General features: G+C 54.3%; 1 protein-coding gene across 1 annotated transcript in view; it reads left to right on the forward strand.

Annotated features, from left to right (window-relative positions):
- The window catches only part of LOC146830113 (cytochrome P450 11B, mitochondrial-like), a 146,972-nt gene that overhangs the window by 18,561 nt on the left and 108,336 nt on the right, over window positions 1–20,075 (forward strand). Inside the window, exon 2 of the mRNA XM_085604014.1 lies at window positions 7,661–7,816. Coding sequence (XP_085460140.1) covers window positions 7,661–7,816 — 156 coding nt within the window. The remainder of the gene's footprint in view (window positions 1–7,660; window positions 7,817–20,075) is intronic.

Below are 20,075 nucleotides of genomic sequence, written 5' to 3' on the forward strand. Positions count from 1 at the left end.
GGCACAGGCATCGGTAGCCTGTTTATAACTCAGAGACAAAGCGGGGATCATAACACCCTAGGCCTGCGAGTCCCGCTGACCACAAATGAAGTGTCTGTACACTCCTGTTCACGGGCCCACACCTACTGCATTTCCAATTGTGATAATGTATGCAATGTTTTTATTACAAATGCCAATAAAAAGAGTTAAAAAAAAAAAAAAGAGGAGTGGAGAACAACAAGAGGGCCTATGCAGAGGGGAGAGGGGTCACTGCGGTGTGAGGGTTGAGGAGAGGGGCTGAGGATAGGAGGAGTGGAGAACAACAAGAGGGTCTATGCACAGGGGAGCGGGGTCACTGCGGTGTGAGGGTTGAGGAAAGGGACTGAGGATAAGAGGAGTGGAGATCAACAAGAGGGCCTATGCAGAGGGGAGAGGGGTCACTGCGGTGTGAGGGCTGAGGAAAGGGACTGAGGATAAGAGGAGTGGAGAACATCAAGAGGGCCTATGCACAGGGGAGCGGGGTCACTGCAGTGTGAGGGCTGAGGAAAGGGACTGAGGATAAGAGGAGTGGAGAACAACAAGAGGGTCTATGCACAGGGGAGCGGGGTCACTGCGGTGTGAGGGTTGAGGAGAGGGGCTGAGGATAGGAGGAGTGGAGAACAACAAGAGGGCCTATGCACAGGGGAGCGGTGTCACTGCAGTGTGAGGGCTGAGGAAAGGGACTGAGGATAAGAGGAGTGGAGAACATCAAGAGGGCCTATGCACAGGGGAGCAGGGTCAGTGCTGCGTGAGGAGAGGGGTTGAGGATAAGAGGAGGGGAACAACAACAAGGTCTCTATACTGGGGAGTGGGGTGGCTGCAGGGTGAGGCTGATGGGAGGGGCAGGAGGGGTTAAGGTCGTCAGCAGGGCCCATCCACAAGTGGGGGAGTTACTGCAGGTGAGAGCTAAGGGGAGGGACCACTCCTCCATATACCATCCATAGAACCAAGGTGAGCAGGCCAGTGGAGTTGAGGGTGCAGGTAGTGGCTCACCAGTAGGTGCAAATGGAAGAAACAGTGCTGGCTCACCAGCAGGTGAAGGTGGAAGAGGCAGTGCAGGCTCACCAGCAGGTGAAGGTGTAAGAGACAGTGCAGGCTCACCAGCAGGTGAAGGTGGAAGAGGCAGTGCAGACTCATCAGCAGGTAAAGATGAAAGAGGCAGTGCAGGCTCACCAGCAGGTGAAGGTGAAAGAGGCAGTGCAGGCTCACCAGCAGGTGAAGGTGGAAGAGGCAGTGCAGGCTCACCAGCAGGTGACGGTGGAAGAGACAGTGCAGCCTCACCAGCAGGTGAAGGTGGAAGAGACAGTGCAGATTCGCCAGCAGGTGAAGGTGTAAGAGACAGTGCAGGCTCACCAGCAGGTGAAGGTGGAAGAGACAGTGCAGATTCGCCAGCAGGTGAAGGTGTAAGAGACAGTGCAGGCTCACCAGCAGGTGAAGGTGGAAGAGGCAGTGCAGCCTCACCAGCAGGTGAAGGTGGAAGAGACAGTGCAGGCTCACCAGCAGGTGAAGGTGAAAGAGGCAGTGCAGGCTCACCAGCAGGTAAAGATGAAAGACACAGTGCAGGCTCACCAGCAGGTGAAGGTGAAAGAGGCAGTGCAGGCTCACCAGCAGGTGCAGATGGAAGAGGCAGTGCAGGTTCACCAGCAGGTGAAGGTGGAAGAGGCAGTGCAGGGTCACCAGCAGGTGAAGATGAAAGAGACAGTGCAGGCTTACAAGGAGGTGAAGGTGGAAGAGACAGTGCAGGTTCACCAGCAGGTGAAGGTGGAAGAGGCAGTGCAGGCTCACCAGCAGGTGAAGGTGGAAGAGGCACTGCAGGTTCACCAGCAGGTGATGGTAGAAGAGGCAGTGCAGGATCACCAGCAGGTGTAGGTGAAAATCATTGCAGGCTCACCAGCCGGTGAAGGTGGAAGAGGCAGTGCAGGCTCACCATCAGGTGAAGGCGGAACAGGCAGTGCAGGGTCACCAGCAGGTGCAAATGAAAGAGACAGTGCAGCCTCACCAGCAGGTGACAGTGGAAGAGGCAGTGCAGATTCACCAGCAGGTGAAGGTGGAAGAGGCAGTGCAGCCTCACCAGCAAGTGACGGTGGAAGAGACAGTGCAGGTTCACCAGCAGGTGACATTTGAAGAGACAGTGCAGATTCACCAGCAGGTGAAGGTGTAAGAGGCAGTGCAGCCTCACCAGCAGGTGAAGGTGGAAGAGACAGTGCAGATTCACCAGCAGGTGAAGGTGAAAGAGGCAGTGCAGGCTCACCAGCAGGTGACGGCGGAAGAGACAGTGCAGCCTCACCAGCAGGTGAAGGTGGAAGAGACAGTGCAGGCTCACCAGCAGGTGAAGGTGGAAGAGACAGTGCAGATTCACCAGCAGGTGAAGGTGTAAGAGACAGTGCAGGCTCACCAGCAGGTGAAGGTGGAAGAGGCAGTGCAGCCTCACCAGCAGGTGAAGGTGGAAGAGGCAGTGCAGGCTCACCAGCAGGTGAAGGTGTAAGAGACAGTGCAGGCTCACCAGCAGGTGAAGGTGGAAGAGGCAGTGCAGACTCATCAGCAGGTAAAGATGAAAGAGGCAGTGCAGGCTCACCAGCAGGTGAAGGTGGAAGAGGCAGTGCAGATTCACCAGCAGGTGAAGGTGGAAGAGGCAGTGCAGCCTCACCAGCAAGTGACGGTGGAAGAGACAGTGCAGGTTCACCATCAGGTGACATTTGAAGAGACAGTGCAGCCTCACCAGCAGGTGACAGTGGAAGAGACAGTGCAAGCTCACCAGCAGGTGACAGTGGAAGAGGCAGTGCAGCCTCACCAGCAGGTGAAGGTGGCAGAGACAGTGCAGATTCACCAGCAGGTGAAGGTGGAAGAGACAGTGCAGGCTCACCAGCAGGTAAAGGTGGAAGAGGCAGTGCAGGTTCACCAGCAGGTGAAGGTAGAAGAGGCAGTGCAGGATCACCAGCAGGAGTAGGTGAAAATCATTGCAGGCTCACCAGCCGGTGAAGGTGGAAGAGGCAGTGCAGGGTCACCATCAGGTGAAGGTGGAAGAGGCAGTGCAGGGTCACCAGCAGGTGCAAATGAAAGAGCCAGTGCAGCCTCACCAGCAGGTGACAGTGGAAGAGGCAGTGCAGATTCACCAGCAGGTGAAGGTGGAAGAGGCAGTGCAGGTTCACCAGCAGGTGACATTTGAAGAGACAGTGCAGCCTCACTGGCAGGTGACAGTGGAAGAGGCAGTGCAGCCTCACCAGCAGGTGAAGGTGGAAGAGACAGTGCAGATTCACCAGCAGGTGAAGGTGAAAGAGGCAGTGCAGGCTCACCAGCAGGTGACGGTGGAAGAGACAGTGCAGCCTCACCAGCAGGTGAAGGTGGAAGAGACAGTGCAGGCTCACCAGCAGGTGAAGGTGGAAGAGACAGTGCAGATTCACCAGCAGGTGAAGGTGTAAGAGACAGTGCAGGCTCACCAGCAGGTGAAGGTGGAAAAGGCAGTGCAGCCTCACCAGCAGGTGACAGTGGAAGAGACAGTGCAGGCTCACCAGCAGGTGAAGGTGGAAGAGACAGTGCAGATTCACCAGCAGGTGAAGGTGTAAGAGACAGTGCAGGCTCACCAGCAAGTGAAGGTGGAAGAGGCAGTGCAGCCTCACCAGCAGGTGACGGTGGAAGAGATAGTGCAGCCTCGCCAGCAGGTGACGGTGGAAGAGGCAGTGCAGACTCATCAGCAGGTAAAGATGAAAGAGGCAGTGCGGGCTCACCAGCAGGTGAAGATGAAAGAGGCAGTGCAGGCTCACTAGCAGGTGAAGGTGAAAGAGACAGTGCAGTCTCACCAGCAGGTGAAGGTGGAAGACATGTGCAGTCTCACCAGCAGGTGAAGGTGGAAGACACGTGCAGGCTCACCAGCAGGTGGAGGTGTAAGAGACAGTACAGATTCACCAGCAGATGAAGGTGGAAGAGGCAGTTCAGGCTCACCAGCAGGTGAAGATGGAAGAGGCAGTGCAGGCTCACCAGCAGGTGAAGATGGAAGAGGCAGTGCAGGCTCACCAGCAGGTGAAGATGAAAGAGGCAGTGCGGGCTCAAAAGCAGGTGGAGGTGAAAGAGACAGTGCAGTCTCACCAGCAGGTGAAGGTGAAAAACACCTGCAGGCTCACCAGCAGGTGAAGGTGGGAGAGGCAGTGCAGGCTCACCAGCAGGTGAAGGTGGAAGAGACAGTGCAGGCTCACCAGCAGGTGAAGGTGAAAGAGACAGTGCAGGCTCACCAGCAGGTGAAGGTGAAAGAGACAGTGCAGGCTCACCAGCAGGTGCAGATGGAAGAGGAAGTGCAGGTTCACCAGCAGGTGAAGGTGGAAGAGGCAGTGCAGGCTCACCAGCAGGTGAAGATGAAAGAGACAGTGCGGGCTCACCAGGAGGTGAAGGTGGAAGAGACAGTGCTGGTTCACCAGCAGGTGAAGGTGGAAGAGGCAGTGCAGGCTCACCAGCAGGTGAAGGTGGAAGAGGCAGTGCAGGTTCACCATCAGGTGAAGGTGGAAGAGGCAATGCAGGCTCATCAGCAGGTGAATGAGAAAGAGGCAGTGCAGGTTCACCAGCAGGTGAAGGTGAAAGAGGTAGTGTAGGCTCACCAGCAAGCTCACCATCAGGTGAAGGTGGAAGAGGCAGTGCTGGCTCATCAGCAGGTTAATGTGGAAGAGGCAGTGCAGTATCACCAGCAGATGCAGGAGGAGGTGACAGTGCAGGCTCACTAGCAGATGAAGGTGGAAGAGGCAGTGCCGGCTGACCAGCAGGTGAAGGTGGAAGAGGCAGTGCAGGCTCACCAGCAGATGAAGGTGGAAGAGGCAGTGCAGGTTCACCATCAGGTGAAGGTGGAAGAGGCAATGCAGGCTCATCAGCAGGTGAATGAGAAAGAGGCAGTGCAGGTTCACCAGCAGGTGAAGGTGGAAGAGCAAGTTCACCATCAGGTGAAGGTGGAAGAGGCAGTGCTGGCTCATCAGCAGGTTAATGTGGAAGAGGCAGTGCAGTATCACCAGCAGATGCAGGAGGAGGTGACAGTGCAGGCTCACTAGCAGATGAAGGTGGAAGAGGCAGTGCCGGCTCACCAGCAGGTGAAGGTGGAAAAGAAAGTGCATGTTCACCAGGAGGTGAAAGTAGAAGTGGCAGTGCAGGATCACCAGCAGGAGGCAGTGCAGGTTCACCATCAGGTGAAGGTGGAAAAGGCAGTGCTGGCTCATCAGCAGGTGAAGGTGGAAGAGACAGTGCAGTTTCACCAGCAGGTGCAGGAGGAGGTGACAGTGCAGGCTCCCTAGCAGGTGAAGGTGGAAGAGGCAGTGCGGGCTCACCAGAAGGTGAAGGTGGAAGAGGCAGTGCAGGCTCACTACCAAGTGAAGGTGGAAGAGACAGTGCAGGTTCACCAGCAGGTGTAGGTGGAAGAGAAAGTGCAGGTTCACCAGGAGGTGAAGGTAGAAGAGGCAGTGCAGGATCACCAGCAGGTGTAGGTGAAAATCATTGCAGGCTCACTAGCCGGTGAAGGTGTAAGAGGCAGTGCAGCCTCACCATCAGGTGAAGGTGGAAGAGGCAGTGCAGGGTCACCAACAGGTGTAAATGAAAGAGACAGTGTAGGATCACCAGCAGGTGAAGGTGGAAGAGGCAGTGTAGGCTCACCAGCAGGAGGCAGTGCAGGCTCACCATCAGGTGAAGGGGGAAGAGGCAGTGCTGGCTCATCAGCAGGTGAAGGCGGAAGAGACTGTGCAGTTTCACCAGCAGGTGCAGGAAGAGGTGACAGTGCAGGCTCCCTAGCAGGTGAAGGTGGAAGAGGCAGTGCCGGGTCACCAGCAGGTGAAGGTGGAAGAGGCAGTGTAGGCTCACTAGCAGTTGAAGGTGGAAGAGACAGTGCAGGTTCACCAGCAGGTGTAGGTGGAAGAGAAAGTGCAGGTTCACCAGGAGGTGAAGGTGGAAGAGGCAGTGCAGATTTATCAACAGGTGAAGGTGGAAGAGAAAGTGCAGGTTCACCAGCAAGTGAATGAGGAAGAGGCATTGCGAGCTCACCATGAGGTGTAGGTGGAAGAGACAGCGCAGATTCACCAGCAGTTGAAGATGGCAGAGGCAGTGCAGGCTCACCAGCAGGTGCGGGTGGAAGAGGCCATGCAGGTTCACCAGCAAAGTGAAGGTGGAAGAGACAGTGCAGATTCACCAGCAGGTGAAGGTGAAAGAGACAGTGCAGATTCACCAGCAGGTGAAGGTGAAAGAGACAGTGCAGATTCTCCAGCAGGTGAAAGTGGAAGAGACAGTGCAGGTTCACCAGCAGGTGAAGGGGAGGCGGCTCTTGTTGCTGCAGGAGGAGGAGGAGGAGGCGGCTGCAGGAGGAAGGAGGAAGGGGAGGCAGCTCTAGTGGTTGCAGGAGGAAGGGGAGGTGGCTCCAGTGGCTGCAGGAGGAAGGGGAGGCGGCTCCAGTGGCTGCAGGAGGAAGAGGAGGCGGCTCCAGTGGCTGCAGGAGGAAGGGGAGGGGGCTCTTGTTGCTGCAGGAGGAGGAGGAGGTGGCTGCAGGAGGAAGGGGAGGCGGCTGCAGTGGCTGCAGGAGGAAGGGGAGGTGGCTCCAGTGGCTGCGGGAGTAAGGGGAGGCGGCTCCAGTGTCCTGATGGGAATCTGTAGACACTGAGGGTGGGAGGCCAGAATCCCAAACTGTGACACATTACACTTCTAGGTCTCCTGCCAACCACTCGAAGGTGGTATTATTCTCCAGGCTTCTTCAAATTGTTCCTACATTGGACAGAGGGTGTCGGGAAATGCTCACTGAAATGTTCAGTGAGGGACCACAGGCCAAATGGCCCTCCTGAGTGAAGCCGTTTCTGGGCAGGACAGGGCATTGCTCTCAATAAGAACTGTCTCGGTGCTAGGGCAGGGCACATTCTGGGCTGAAACCAGACATGAGGATGTTGTGTCCACCCCAGCTCTGGAGGACACAAATGACCACCCCACACACCTCGCTCTGTAACACGTATTTATTCTTCGGCATGCTACCGTTAACTGAACGTACTGTGTTATAAACTTTATTGATCACACCCAAATGCCTCCCAACTGATTACGTAACTTTGTGAGGAGTCCACCGAGGACCACAAGGGTCTTACTGCACATGGTCACACAACCCTACAGGTGAGCCCTCGTCGTCGTTAACCCTCAAGCACCAGGGGCTGGTCCATGGACACTGATGCAGGGAACCTCTGTCTTCATCTGCATTCCCCCATATATGTTCAGCCATACCATGTATTCGTGGTACCTGGTAGAGCATGTGGGATCCCAAAACTGCAGCGAATAGTACACCCTGGGGGGTTGGTCACTTAATCAACTTTAGTAGCAGTTTGTAGACAGAGCGCTCCTCCACCCGGAAGCAAAAGAGTGAACGTGGCCTCTTCTTTCTCATACAAGAACACCAACAATCTGATTTTGTGGTTACTCAAGGTATGTCAAGGCATAGGCAACGTTTGCTAGCAAACCAAACAATTGACTCAAGATGTCTGAGACTTGAAAGTTTTAAAAAAGTTACCAGACTTCAAAGTAGAAGACTGGTGGGAGCCCAGGAGCTCAGACACCCAAGCCTTATGCACAGCTACCTAATATTTAAAGAAAATTGTTCATTTTGGTGTGTCATCCAAAATGGTGAATGTTTTTTCTTTCATTTGTGCAGAGAGAACATAGGTACTCACCACAGTGTGAACATCATGCTCCCGCGGGATGTGGCGGAACTCTTCCAGTCCGAAGGCATCTTCCCAAGGCGCATGAGGGTGGAGGCGTGGGCGGCACACCGACAACTGCGTAACCACAAGTGCGGGGTCTTCCTCCTGTAAGTAAGTGAACGAGTGAATGGGGCCATTGGGTACATGGGGGCATCATGGGGTACAAGTGGCATAATATGGCATTGAGAACTCTCAAAACCTTCTGGGGGTTATTTATGAAACCCTTGTATCACTTTTGAACCAGTTAAAAGTGAGACATGCGTGACGCAGGGCTCTGAATCAAATTTATGAAGCCACGTAAAGACACCCTGTGTGGCTTTGAGTGGCATCCTAGATATGGAGTAAGGCAAGGCAACTCAAATCACTGATTCACCCTACTCTGCACTTGGGAAGCGTTCCTTGGGCGTTGCGGTGGTTGTTTCCATTCAACACCCATGAATTTTGATGCTGCCCTAGATTTACAAAATCATGTGGAAGCGCCAAATCCTTATGCCTCCCAAGGTGAGGCGTAACTAGGAGAAATATCTTTATTTCTCCTCGTTTTTTCCTTTTCGTATGCGTGCTACACTATGCAGCCCACATAAAAGGTGGAAAACGCCTTGTAGGATTGTTCCTGTGCTGGAAAGGTGCCCCTTCCTGCACAAAGACAATCCTGCCAACAAGATCGGGTCTATGGGGCTTGTGTTGGCGCTAGGCTGCCGAAACGGCCCCACCACAGGGAGAAAGCACAGGAATGCACTGTATTGCATAAATACGGTGCATTCCTGCCCTTTCACGCTGGTGTAGGGCAGCGCAGCAAGGTGACTTGCTGTGTGCCCTATGACAAAATTCCGTAAATTAGGGCCTCTGTTTTTAGCTGTGCATTTAGCTGTGTCCAGGGACCTATCATTGAATGAGCTCCACTCTCAGAGAGTGTTGGTGCCTCCAGAAGTGATTCCGGGGTAACCTTATTTCTGCAGAGACCACGCGTGTGATTGAGCCCAGGCTGTGGAGTGAGATTTTAAGGTTTAGATCAGATATATTGTTAAGAGAACAAGCACTTGCAATGCAATAGGTCTTGCATTTGCGAGAGTTTAAGCTATTAGCATTGCAAATGACTATGCCTTTTAATGATGTTTTAAAAACCAAAACATAAATAAAAGACATTGTCCTTTACAATGCGAATAGCTCAAACTCGCGTAAATGCGAGACCTATTGCATTGCAAATGCTTGGTTTTTTTGGTAGGCACCAGAATATTTAATGATTTGTTCAGAGTAACCGGATGTTGAGCCGATGCCAAGACTAGAACCAAGTTCCCTAGGTCCAAAGTCAGCAGCTCTGGCCGTTAGGCCACATCCTCTGTGTGAATTAATTGAACAGCAAGGCCATATTTCTGAAGGAATACGCCTAGCATGCTTTCTCATTTTGTCCTATTGACCCCCTCAGATGCCAAGGGTTGCAAGGACATGACAGGGGTCGCAAAAGACATCAGAAACTTTACTCGTGTATGTGCATTGATGGCCCAGCATGGTGGCATATGCATGCTATGATGGCACAGCCTGGTGAGATATGCACTCATAAGGCATGCCACGTGCATGCCATTTTGATTACTTTTTTATTCACTTTTTTGTCCACTTGGAGTTGTAAAATAAAAAAAAAACGACTTTAAACTTGAGTAAAAGCAGGTTATAAAAATGTAACAGCCCTGCGATGAATGGCAGCTGCCAGGCCTTCTAAAATAATGGGAAAAATAATTCCCTTTTGTAGGAACTGGGGTCACCAGTTCCCCAGGGGGTAGCTTGGCGCGAGCGGGCAGGCACCCGAAAGCTTAGTTGTAAAGTGACCATACAACACACACATCCACTGAGACAGGAAACGCACGCAATGATTGACACCACGCCCGTGAATTTGAGTAAAAATAAAATGGATTTTATCTATATCGGAATCAGGGCAATCAATACTCACGGTATCTCTATGAATCAGAGCATTTCATCAAGGATAACATGTCATTTCATCAGAGCATTTCATCAAGGATAACATGTCATTTCATCAGAGCATTTCATCAAGGATAAACATGTCATTTCATCAGAGCATTTCATCAAGGATAGACATGGCATTTCATCAGAGCATTTCATCAAGGATAGACATGGCATTTCATCAGGGTTCAGCATGTCATTTAAGGCAATTAATCATCATTTCATTAGGCAAGAATTAAACTTTCTGTCAGGCAGGAATACACATCCCACGCAGCCTGGGTAGCATTAGCAAACAGTATTTTCTCAGGCCCACAATATCCCGTACAACATGGAGCAGGGGCCAACATGGCCTTGGACCGGATTATTCCCCGTTCCTGGGACAAGTGGGGGCCAACAGGGCCCAACAATAGTCTTCCCCGGGGTAGGGGCGAGTTCAGGGCCTCCCTCAGGCCTTCCGCCCTCCTCCCCGGGGGTTACCTGTTCCTTCGGCCTCGTGAGGGCCCTTGCAGCGGGTTTCCGGAAGGGCGGGGGGGGTCGCTCTCCTTGGAGCCCCTTCCGCCAGCAGTGTGAGCTTCCCGGCGATGCCCGGGATGAGAGGGGGGCTTCGAGGTAGGGCCCGAGATGAGAAGGGCTTCGTGGGGACTCCGGCGGCTCTGGCGGTGGCCGGTGAGCCCCGTGCTGTTCAGGTGCCGGGCCCTCCGATGGCTCCTGGGGCCCGGGGACCGGTTGGAGGAGGGCTCAGCAAAAGCGCGCCCGCAGCTGCCAACGGCAGCGCGGCCTGCGGGGGCGCGGCCACAAGATCCACTGGGAGAGCAGCGGGGGCGGAGTCCAGGAGGACGCCCTCGTCACGTGATGCGGGACGACGGCCTCAGGGCCTAACGCGGCCCACTCTTGATTCCGGTGGCCCTCTCCTTACCGAGGGCCGTCGCGAGGGACAACCAGCCGCTGGGCCCACGTCAGGGTCGATGGCGGGGCCCCGAACCCCTCGGAGGCCCTGGAGATGACGGCGGCGCCGGGCTGCGGCGGTGAGTTTGCCTGCAGCGCCTCAGGTTAGCAGGGCAGGCCAGGCAGGACAGGCCACACACGACGGTGGCCGATCAGTGCAGGGGTCCCAGGTGGAGTCAGGGAGCGAAGGGGTGACACAGCGCCAATACCTGGTTGATCCCCCAGTAGTCCTGTGGGAAGTTATAGGGTCTTCTCGGCGCTTGATGGTTCCTGCACCCTTAGTAGATGGTTTCTTGAGGGAGGGGGGTTGAGCTGGTGGCTGAAGGCAGGGTAGTCAGTCACTGCAGGTCGTCCCTGGGTTCCCCTCCCGCCGGGCCAGATCAGTGGGCTAGTCCAGTGTTCCTCACACAACTTGGAAGGCAGCACCTAAGTCCTGTCACTCCCAGTGGTATAGGTCCCTGACTAGGCCCTACCGCCTAAGTCTCCTGCATAGGTTCCCCCAAGTCAGCGTCACCCCAACTGACTAAAAAGTTTCCCGCCTTCCCTTATATATGCCCAGGTCAGGTGACCACTCTCAGGCAGCAAAAAGCAGACCCCTCCCCTGTTCTGGAAGGTTCCAGGAGCTTCCCTACTCTAACTATGGGAGAAAAAGGCAGCTGGTGTGGCAACAATGTTTTAGGGTCCCAGCCAGCTCCTGGCGACTAAGGTGCTACTAAAAAGACCACTCTGCAGTAGCAGGGTCCTGTGGCAGCCATGTTGGGAGAAGAGAGCACCTGCACCTTAGCATTGATTAGCAATGGGAAGGCGCTCGGAGACCTAAGGCCAACAAAAAAGAGGGTGGGAAAAATGAGGCAAGGGCCAAAAAAAACAGGGAAAGACCACCCTAGGGCTGACAGGTCTAACACGCGTCCCCCCCAGCCAAAAGTGGGGAGAGCTACCCAACCTCTAGGGAGTTCTCGTCGCTAAGGCGGAAAAATCTGGAGAGACTGTCAGCATTGGCGTGGTCAACTCCGGGCCGATGTTCCACCCGAAAGTCCATCCCCTGTAGGGAAATGGACCACCTTAGTAACTTGGGATTTTCGCCTCTCATCTGCATGAGCCAGCGAAGGGGTCGGTGGTCTGTCTGAATCAGGAAGTGAGAGCCAAAAAGGTATGGCCTCAACTTCTTCAGAGCCCCGACCACAGCGAAGGCTTCTCGCTCGATGGTACGCCACCGTTGTTCCCGAGGGAGGAGTCTTCTAGAGATAAAGGCCACAGGTTGGTCTTGGCCGTCGTTGTTCAGTTGCGAAAGGACAGCGCCTATGCCGTGCCCAGAGGCGTCCGTCTGCACAATGAATTCCTTCGTGAAGTCAGGTGTTGCAAGCACCAGAGCGGTGCACATCGCGTGCTTCAGGGTTTCGAATGCCTCTTGGCAAGCAGCCGTCCAGATCACTTTTCGTGGCTGCTTCTTGGACGTCAACTCAGTCAAGGGGGCTACGATGGTACCATACCCCTTGACAAACCGGCGGTAATATCCAGTGAGGCCGAGGAAAGCTCGGACCCCAGTTTGGATTTTGGGGGGCTCCCAGGCCATGATGGTCTCAATCTTGGCCTGGAGGGGTTGCACCTTACCTCCGCCCACCAGGTGTCCCAGGTAGACGACAGATCCCTGTCCAATCTGGCACTTGCTAGCCTTGATGGTCAGGCCAGCACGTTGCAGAGCCTGTAGCACCTCCTGGAGGTGCTGCAGATGGTCCTCCCAGGTGCTACTGAAGACAGCTATGTCATCCAGATACGCCGCTGAGAAGCACTCCAGGCCAGTCAGCACCTGGTTCACCAACCGCTGGAAAGTGGCCGGAGCATTCTTAAGCCCTAAGGGCATCACCCTAAATTTAAAGTGGCCCTCAGGGGTGGAGAACAACGAGGCGTACTGCTCCAACACCTCCCTCTGTTGCTCTGGGGTCAAGGATGGGGAGAGGACCACTCCCTCCACCGATCCGTCCTTCTCCTGGGCCGCCAGAAGGTCAGGAAGAGGCTCACTCTCTTCCTCCTTGCTCCCATCCGTCACCATGAGGAGAGCAAGCTCAGATCACTCATGGTGTGGCTTCAGGCGGTTGACGTGGAGCACCCGATGGGGCTGTCGGGGGGTCTTCAAATCAACGACATAGGTAGTCTGGCCTCGTCGCTCCACAATCTCGTACGGACCAGTCCACCGGTCCTGGAGGGCACTAAGCTCCCCAGGCTCCATGACCCACACCTTCTGTCCAGCGTCCAACTCCACCGTCCGAGCGTTGCGGTCATACCACTCCTTCATGACGGCTTGGCTAGCCTCCAGGTTGTCTGATGCTTCCTTCCACAGCTTGGCCATCTGGCTGCGGAATGCCAGCATGTAGCTGACGACATCACGGGGAAGCTTCTTCGAAGTCTTCTCCCACCCCTCCTTCACCAGGCTGAGGGGCCCCCTAACGGGGTGGCCATAGAGCAGCTCAAAAGGGCTGAACCCGACTCCCTTCTGCGGCACCTCGCGGTACGAAAACAGCAGGCAAGGGAGGAGGACGTCTCACTTCCGCTTCAAGTCCTCTGGCAGGCTCCGGATCATCCCCTTCAGAGTCTTATTAAAGCGCTCTACGAGCCCGTTAGTCTGGGGGTGGTAAGGAGTGGAGAACCGATAGATCACTCCGCACTCCTTCCACATTGCCTGCATGTAGGCCGACATGAAGTTCGTGCCCCTATCTGACACCACGACCTTGGGGAATCCCACTCGGGTAAAAATCCCCATCATGGCCCACGCCACCACAGGTGCAGTGATGGTCCTCAGAGGAATAGCCTCCGGGTACCGAGTGGCGTGGTCCACTAACACCAAAATGAACCGGTGTCCCGCAGAGGTCGGAGGGTCCAACGGCCCAACAATGTCAATTCCGACCCGCTCAAAAGGGGTCCCGACCACCGGGAGCGGTTCCAAAGGGACCTTCACCTTAGTCCCTGTCTTGCCACTCGCCTGGCAAGTCTTGCAGGTCTTGCAGTAGGTGTCAGAGGCAACTCTCATCCTGGGCCAATAAAAATGCGGGACCAACCGCGCAAAGGTTTTGTCCTGACCCAGGTGTCCAGCTAAGGGTATTTCATGCGCCAATTCCAATAAGAAGGCCCGGTAGCATTGGGGGACCACTAAGGCCCTCGAGGATCCATGCACTGGAACCTTAGGCTCACTATAAAGGAGGCCATCCTCCCAGTACACATGATAACTGCTGGTCTCTTGGTTGGTCGCTTGGGCTTCGGCCTGCCGCCGCATGCCGTCAAGCGTGGGGCACTCTCACTGCGCCCGACAGAATTCCTCCTGGGTAGGCCCTCCTTCCACATGCCACTTGGCAAGGGTCGGCAAGTCCCCCACGGGAACTACATCCACCTCCGCGGACTCCGGGGGTACCTCCGCGGGCTCCCCATCCCTCACACAGGGCGTGTCCTTCACAACGTTCTCCTCTTCGTGACCAGCATTGGGTTGGGCCGTTGTCTCAGGCTCCAACCCGTGTTGAGTTCCTTGCCGGGCAGCCATGGACCTCGTGACCACGCCAGTCCATCCTGGTAACCCCAGCATCTCAGTGTGGGCTCTAAACTCTACTTCCTTCCAGGCGGTATGTTCCAGATCGTTTCTTAGTAAACACTCCACGGGCAAGGCAGGGCTCACAGCAACTCTCAACGGGCCTTTAACTCCTCCCCACTCAAAGAGAACTCGAGCCACAGGATAGTGACTCACACTGCCGTCAGCCAATATGGCCGGATGGAACACATCAGGGATCACCTGCTCAGGGGACACCAGCCGCCTCACTACGGTGGTCATGCTGGCACCTGTGTCCCTCAGAGCCTCCACCTCCTCCCCGTTAACCTTCACCCTCTGCTGGTACTTAGCAGTGTTGGATGGTAAGGACGTCACTGGGATCATCTCTCTATCCCCGAGTGAAACCAGGGTCAGGCCTGTCCACTCCCCTTCCCTATCTAGGGGCAGCTCCATCCCCAGCGCTACACTAGCCACCCCGGGGCTCTTACCTCCTGTGGGGGCTGGGGGTCTCTTGCGACACTGAGGATCGCCCTTGTAGTGTCCAACCTCCCCACATTCGTTGCAACGGACAGTTCTTGGCTGCTGACTCTTGTCAGGGTAAGTGGGCTTTGGGGAACTGGACTGAGGTGGGGTACCTACTCCTCTCCCAAACTGGCTAGCTTGTGGGCCTCGTGAGAACTCCTTCTTTTTATCTCCCCCCTCTCTCTTCTGGAGGAAACCCTGTCCGCCTTTCGGGCCATCTCCCCCGGAGCCCTTGTGAGACACCCGGGTGCTAACCCAAATATCCGCCTCCTCCGCAAGTTCACGGGGATCAGTCAGCTTGCGGTCCACCATATGTTGGCGCAGCTCCGGAAAACATTTATCCAAGAGGTGCTCTCTCAAAAATAGATTGCACAGGCCCTCATAATCATGCATCTCGCTGCCACGCACCCAACCATCCACAGTCTTATGGACATAGTCAAAAAAATCTACCCAATTTTGCGTGGACAGCTTATGGCTGCCACAGAACTTCTGGCGATACCGTTCTGGGTTGAGGCCAAACTTTTTAAGTAGCGCCTCCTTTAAGGGGATATACCTGAATTGGTCTGCCTTCTCTAGGTACAGGAGGGTGTCCCTGACATTGGGAGGTTTGTATCGGTACAGGCCACCTCCCCAGTAGCTTTCAGGCACCCCATGGGCTGTCAAGGCCACCTCATACGCCTCCAACCACTTGGCGATGTCACCCCCCCCCAGTGTAATTCGCGATCACAACTTTGGGTGGATAAAACTTAGGCTCATGTAGAGCCTTTGGTACGCTGACACCATTAGCATTCCCTGGCGCGCCTAACTGCAATGCTCGCAGCTCCAACTCTTTAAGCTGAAGCTCGTGCGCCAGCTTCTTCTCCTCCATTGCAAATCTCCTATCTTTCCTTTCTCTCTCCCTCTCGTGGTCCAGCTTGGCAAGCTCCCATATCAAGTACCTCTCCTCCCTCCTGTCCTCATATTCTTCCGGCGACGCACTCCTCCTAGACCCTACACTACTGCCTGCCCCGGAACGTCTCCCTGGTAGCAAGTTTTCAGTAACATCAATACGCAGTAGGTCTAGCTCTTCCTGTGCGCCCGCCTCCTGCGGTGTGCCCTGCCCCTCCTGTCCCCCATCCCCTCTCCCCTCTGGGTGGGCCCTTACCCATGCCCTTAAGGCTGCACGGAGCTCCTCTCCTTTGGCTCTCCGCCCAACAGGCACCCCCATCCCCTGACAGAATTCCCTCAGCTGCACCACTGTATACTCTTCAAGGTTGGCTAGCTGGAACTCCATTTTGACAGGTGGGGACCCAGATATCAAAGGGAAAGACACTAGAACGTAGGCAAAAGTATCGGGTTAAAACAGGACTCCGCACACTCAACTTAGACAGTGGGGGGGTCAATTGATGCAGCTCGCATACACCATAGGCGTCCAATTGCGGCGCCCACCGTCCCACTGGAGGGTGCTGTATAGCCACAGGTCCTGATCCCACCGCTGCCACCAATGTAGGAACAGGGGTCACCAGTTCCCCAGGGGGTAGCTTGGCGCAAGCGGGCAGGCACCCGAAAGCTTAGGTGTAAAGTGACCATACAGCACACACATCCACTGAGACAGGAAACGCACGCAATGATTGACACCACGCCCATGAATTTGAGTAAAACTCAAATGGCTTTTATCTATATCGGAATCAGGGCAATCAATACTCATGGTATCTCTATTGCATCAGAGCATTTCATCAAGGATAACATGTCATTTCATCAGAGCATTTCATCAAGGATAAACATGTCATTTCATCAGAGCATTTCATCAAGGATAGACATGGCATTTCATCAGGGTTCAGCATGTCATTTAAGGCAATTAATCATCATTTCATTAGGCAAGAATTAAACTTTCTGTCAGGCAGGAATACACATCCCACGCAGCCTGGGTAGCATTAGCAAACAGTATTTTCTTAGGCCCACAATATCCCGTACATCATGGAGCAGAGGCCAACATGGCCTTGGACCGGATTATTCCCCATTCCTGGGGCAAGTGGGGGCCAACAGGGCCCAACGATAGTCTTCCCTGGGGGAGGGGCGAGTTCAGGGCCTCCCTCTGGCCTTCCGCCCTCCTCCCCGGGGGTTACCTGTTCCTTCGGCCTCGTGAGGGCCCTTGCAGCGGGTTTCCGGCAGGGCGGGGGGCTCGCTCTCCTTGGAGCCCCTCCCGCCAGCAGTATGAGCTTCCCGGCGATGCCCGGGATGAGAGGGGGGCTTCGAGGCAGGGCCCGAGATGAGAAGGGCTTCGTGGGGCCTCCGGCGGGTCTGGGGGCGGCCGGTGAGCCCCATGCTTTTGAGGTGCCGGTCCCGGGCCCTCCGATGGCTCCTGGGGCCCGGGGACCGGTTGGAGGAGGCCTCAGCAAAGGCGTGCCCGCAGCCGCCAATGGCAGCGCGGCCTGCGGGGGCGCGGCCACAAGATCCACTGGGAGAGCGGTGGGGGCGGAGTCCAGGAGGACGCCCCCGTCACGTGATGCGGGACGACGGCCTCAGGGCCTAACGCGGCCCACTCTTGACTCCGGCGGCCCTCTCCTTACCGAGGGCCGTCACGAGGGACAACCAGCCGCTGGGCCCACGTCGGGGGCGCCCCGGTCGCGACGGCGATGGCGGGGCCCCGAACCCCTCGGAGGCCCTGGAGATGACGGCGGCGCCGGGCTGCGGCGGTGAGTTTGCCTGCAGCGCCTCAGGTTAGCAGGGCAGGCCAGGCAGGACAGGCCACACACAACGGTGGCCGATCAGTGCATGGGTCCCAGGTGGAGTCAGGGAGCGCAGGGGTGACACAGCGCCAATACCTGGTTGATCCCCCAGTAGTCCTGGGGTAAGTTATAGGGTCTTCTCGGCGCTTGATGGTTCCTGCGCCCTTAGTAGATGGTTTCTTGAGGGAGGGGGGTTGAACTGGTGGCTGAAGGCAGGGTAGTCAGTCACTGCAGGTCGTCCCTGGGTTCCCCTCCCGCCGGGCCAGATCAGTGGGCTAGTCCAGTGTTCCTCACACAACTTGGAAGGCAGCACCTAAGCCCTGTCACTCCCAGTGGTATAGGTCCCTGACTAGGCCCTACCGCCTAAGTCTCCTGCGTAGGCTCCCCCAGATCAGCGTCACCCCAACTGACTAAAAAGTTTCCCGCCTTCCCTTATATATGCCCAGGTCAGGTGACCACTCTCAAGCGGCAAAAAACAGACCCCTCCCCTGTTCTGGAAGGTTCCAGGAGCTTCCCTACTCTAACTATGGGAGAAAAAGGCAGCTGGTGTGGCAACAATGTTTTAGGGTCCCAGCCAGCTCCTGGCGACTAGGGTGCTACTAAAAAGACCACTCTGCAGTAGCAGGGGCCTGTGGCAGCCATGTTGGGAGAAGAGAGCACCTGCACCTTAGCATTGATTAGCAATGGGAAGGCGCTCGGAGACCTAAGGCCAATGAAAAAGAGGGTGGGAAAAGTGAGGCAAGGGTAAAAAAAAACAGGGAAAGACCACCCTAGGGCTGACAGGTCTTACACCTTTGTAAAAATAACTACCGTAGTAGTCCCTGGCACTTAATGGAACTAGTTTGTGTGCAGATTGTGAAAGAGCAGAGAGACGACACTCGGAGTGAGGTTAGTAAACGGCTGAAGAGGGCGGACCCATTCCCTCATGCTACATGCTGCAGTAAGTTGAAGAAAAATGTGAATGACACAAAAGCAGACCAATGGATGAAGAGGGCTGCCTGAGAGCCCGTCAAAATAAGTAGACTAGCTATAATATTTTAGTGAAATCAAGGTTCTTGGCTAACACCAGACTAAAAGTAAGTTCCCTGGCTGTGAGAAGTGGAAGGATACACATAATCCATCCACTGAAAACGATGGTAAATAAGATCTGGTCCCAGGGAGGGGCAAACACAAGAAGAAGGAGGAAGGCATTTATATAAGAAGCGATACAAATGAGAGTGACAAGAAGGCCAACTAAGGGTAAGACATGGTCTGCCCTGAAGCCCACTGGACGTTTGGGCATGGTCCACAACAGGACTTCCAATAGCAGGCGGCTAATGTTTGCCTGGTGGAGAAATCTACAAATAGTAAAAGAAAAACTCAAAATTACAAAAAGAGAAACCTAACTAAAGATGCCTTGAACAGTAAGCCACCCTGTGTAGTTGGAGACCCCTAAAAACATGTACATTGAGCACGTTTTCCTGTGTAACTTGAGAACTCCTGATGAATAAGTACTTTTATATATTCACTTTTTTGCAGTTTTAAATTTCGCTATCTCGACCCGCAGTTATGGGGCGCTTTACACGAGCACCAGTTAATTCAGAAGCACAGATTTACTGAGGCGGGGAGAGCGCTTAGACCACCGTTTACTGTTAATAACACCGCACGAAAAAGTGTAATGTAGCACGTGATACGAGTCTCTGCTGACCCAGGCCTGGAGCTCCGGCCGTGGAACTGGACCGAGGGGACGCTGACCCCCAGTTTGTGTACAGAAGATTCAGGGGTGATGTAAACAAGCATTGGCATAGCCAATAGGTCTCGCCTTTGGGACCTTATAAGTGTTTAGCCATGCAACAGTTAATGTTGTTGCACCAAGGATATTGTGCTGCATAACTAAATACTTATAAGGCCCCAAAGGCGAGACCTATTGGCTATGCCAATGCATGTTTTATATAGTCATTCAGTTCTGCGCCTGTAAAACACAGAATGAGGATAAAACTGTTTACGTTGCATAATTTGATTTCTCCACATCTGCGTTATACAGGAATGATTGGCAATGCTGATTTTAGAAGTATTATGTATTTTTTGCCCTTCGGCCATTCTACCGCAAAAAGTGTAACATTACCTTCACCGTAAACCAGAGGAAGCTAACATGACACCATTCCCTGCGAGGGAAGTTACAGTTCCTACGTGCATACTCTTAGAAATCACCTGCTTTATATTCATTGAAGAGAGTGTTGAATTCTTGTTTTACCCGTCTCCTGGGAAAAAAAGACGACCTATGCAAGGCGATAAACCTTTTTGGTTTGGCAGATGTCCAGTATTTCGCAAGATGCTAGCCTTCCTGCTTTTTTATTTGTGATTCTTTCTCCACATACTTGAAAATGTGCCATGATTAAATGGGGAAGACGTTGCTATGGGCGAGCAGTGAACATCCGGGTCATATGCCAGTGTGTTTTATAATAAGTCTTGTTCAAGTTGTCAGTTTCACAATTGCTTCCAGGTGACGAGCGTTGCGAGAGCATTTCACTTCCTGAGTTTGCTAGTGCGAAAGTATTCGCTTGGACTTTGTCTTTTGTGCAAGGAACGAGCGCAAAGGGCAGGGACTGTTTTATTATTCAAGGTTGTGAAAGAGCTTTCGGTTTTGCGGGCACTGGTTTCTTCCAAACCGAGCTTAGCATATTTACGAAATATAAAGAGTCTGCAGATTAGGAACACGATTCT

The sequence above is a fragment of the Triturus cristatus genome, chromosome 5_1 (assembly GCF_964204655.1).
Source record: "Triturus cristatus chromosome 5_1, aTriCri1.1, whole genome shotgun sequence".
NCBI lineage: Eukaryota > Metazoa > Chordata > Amphibia > Caudata > Salamandridae > Triturus > Triturus cristatus.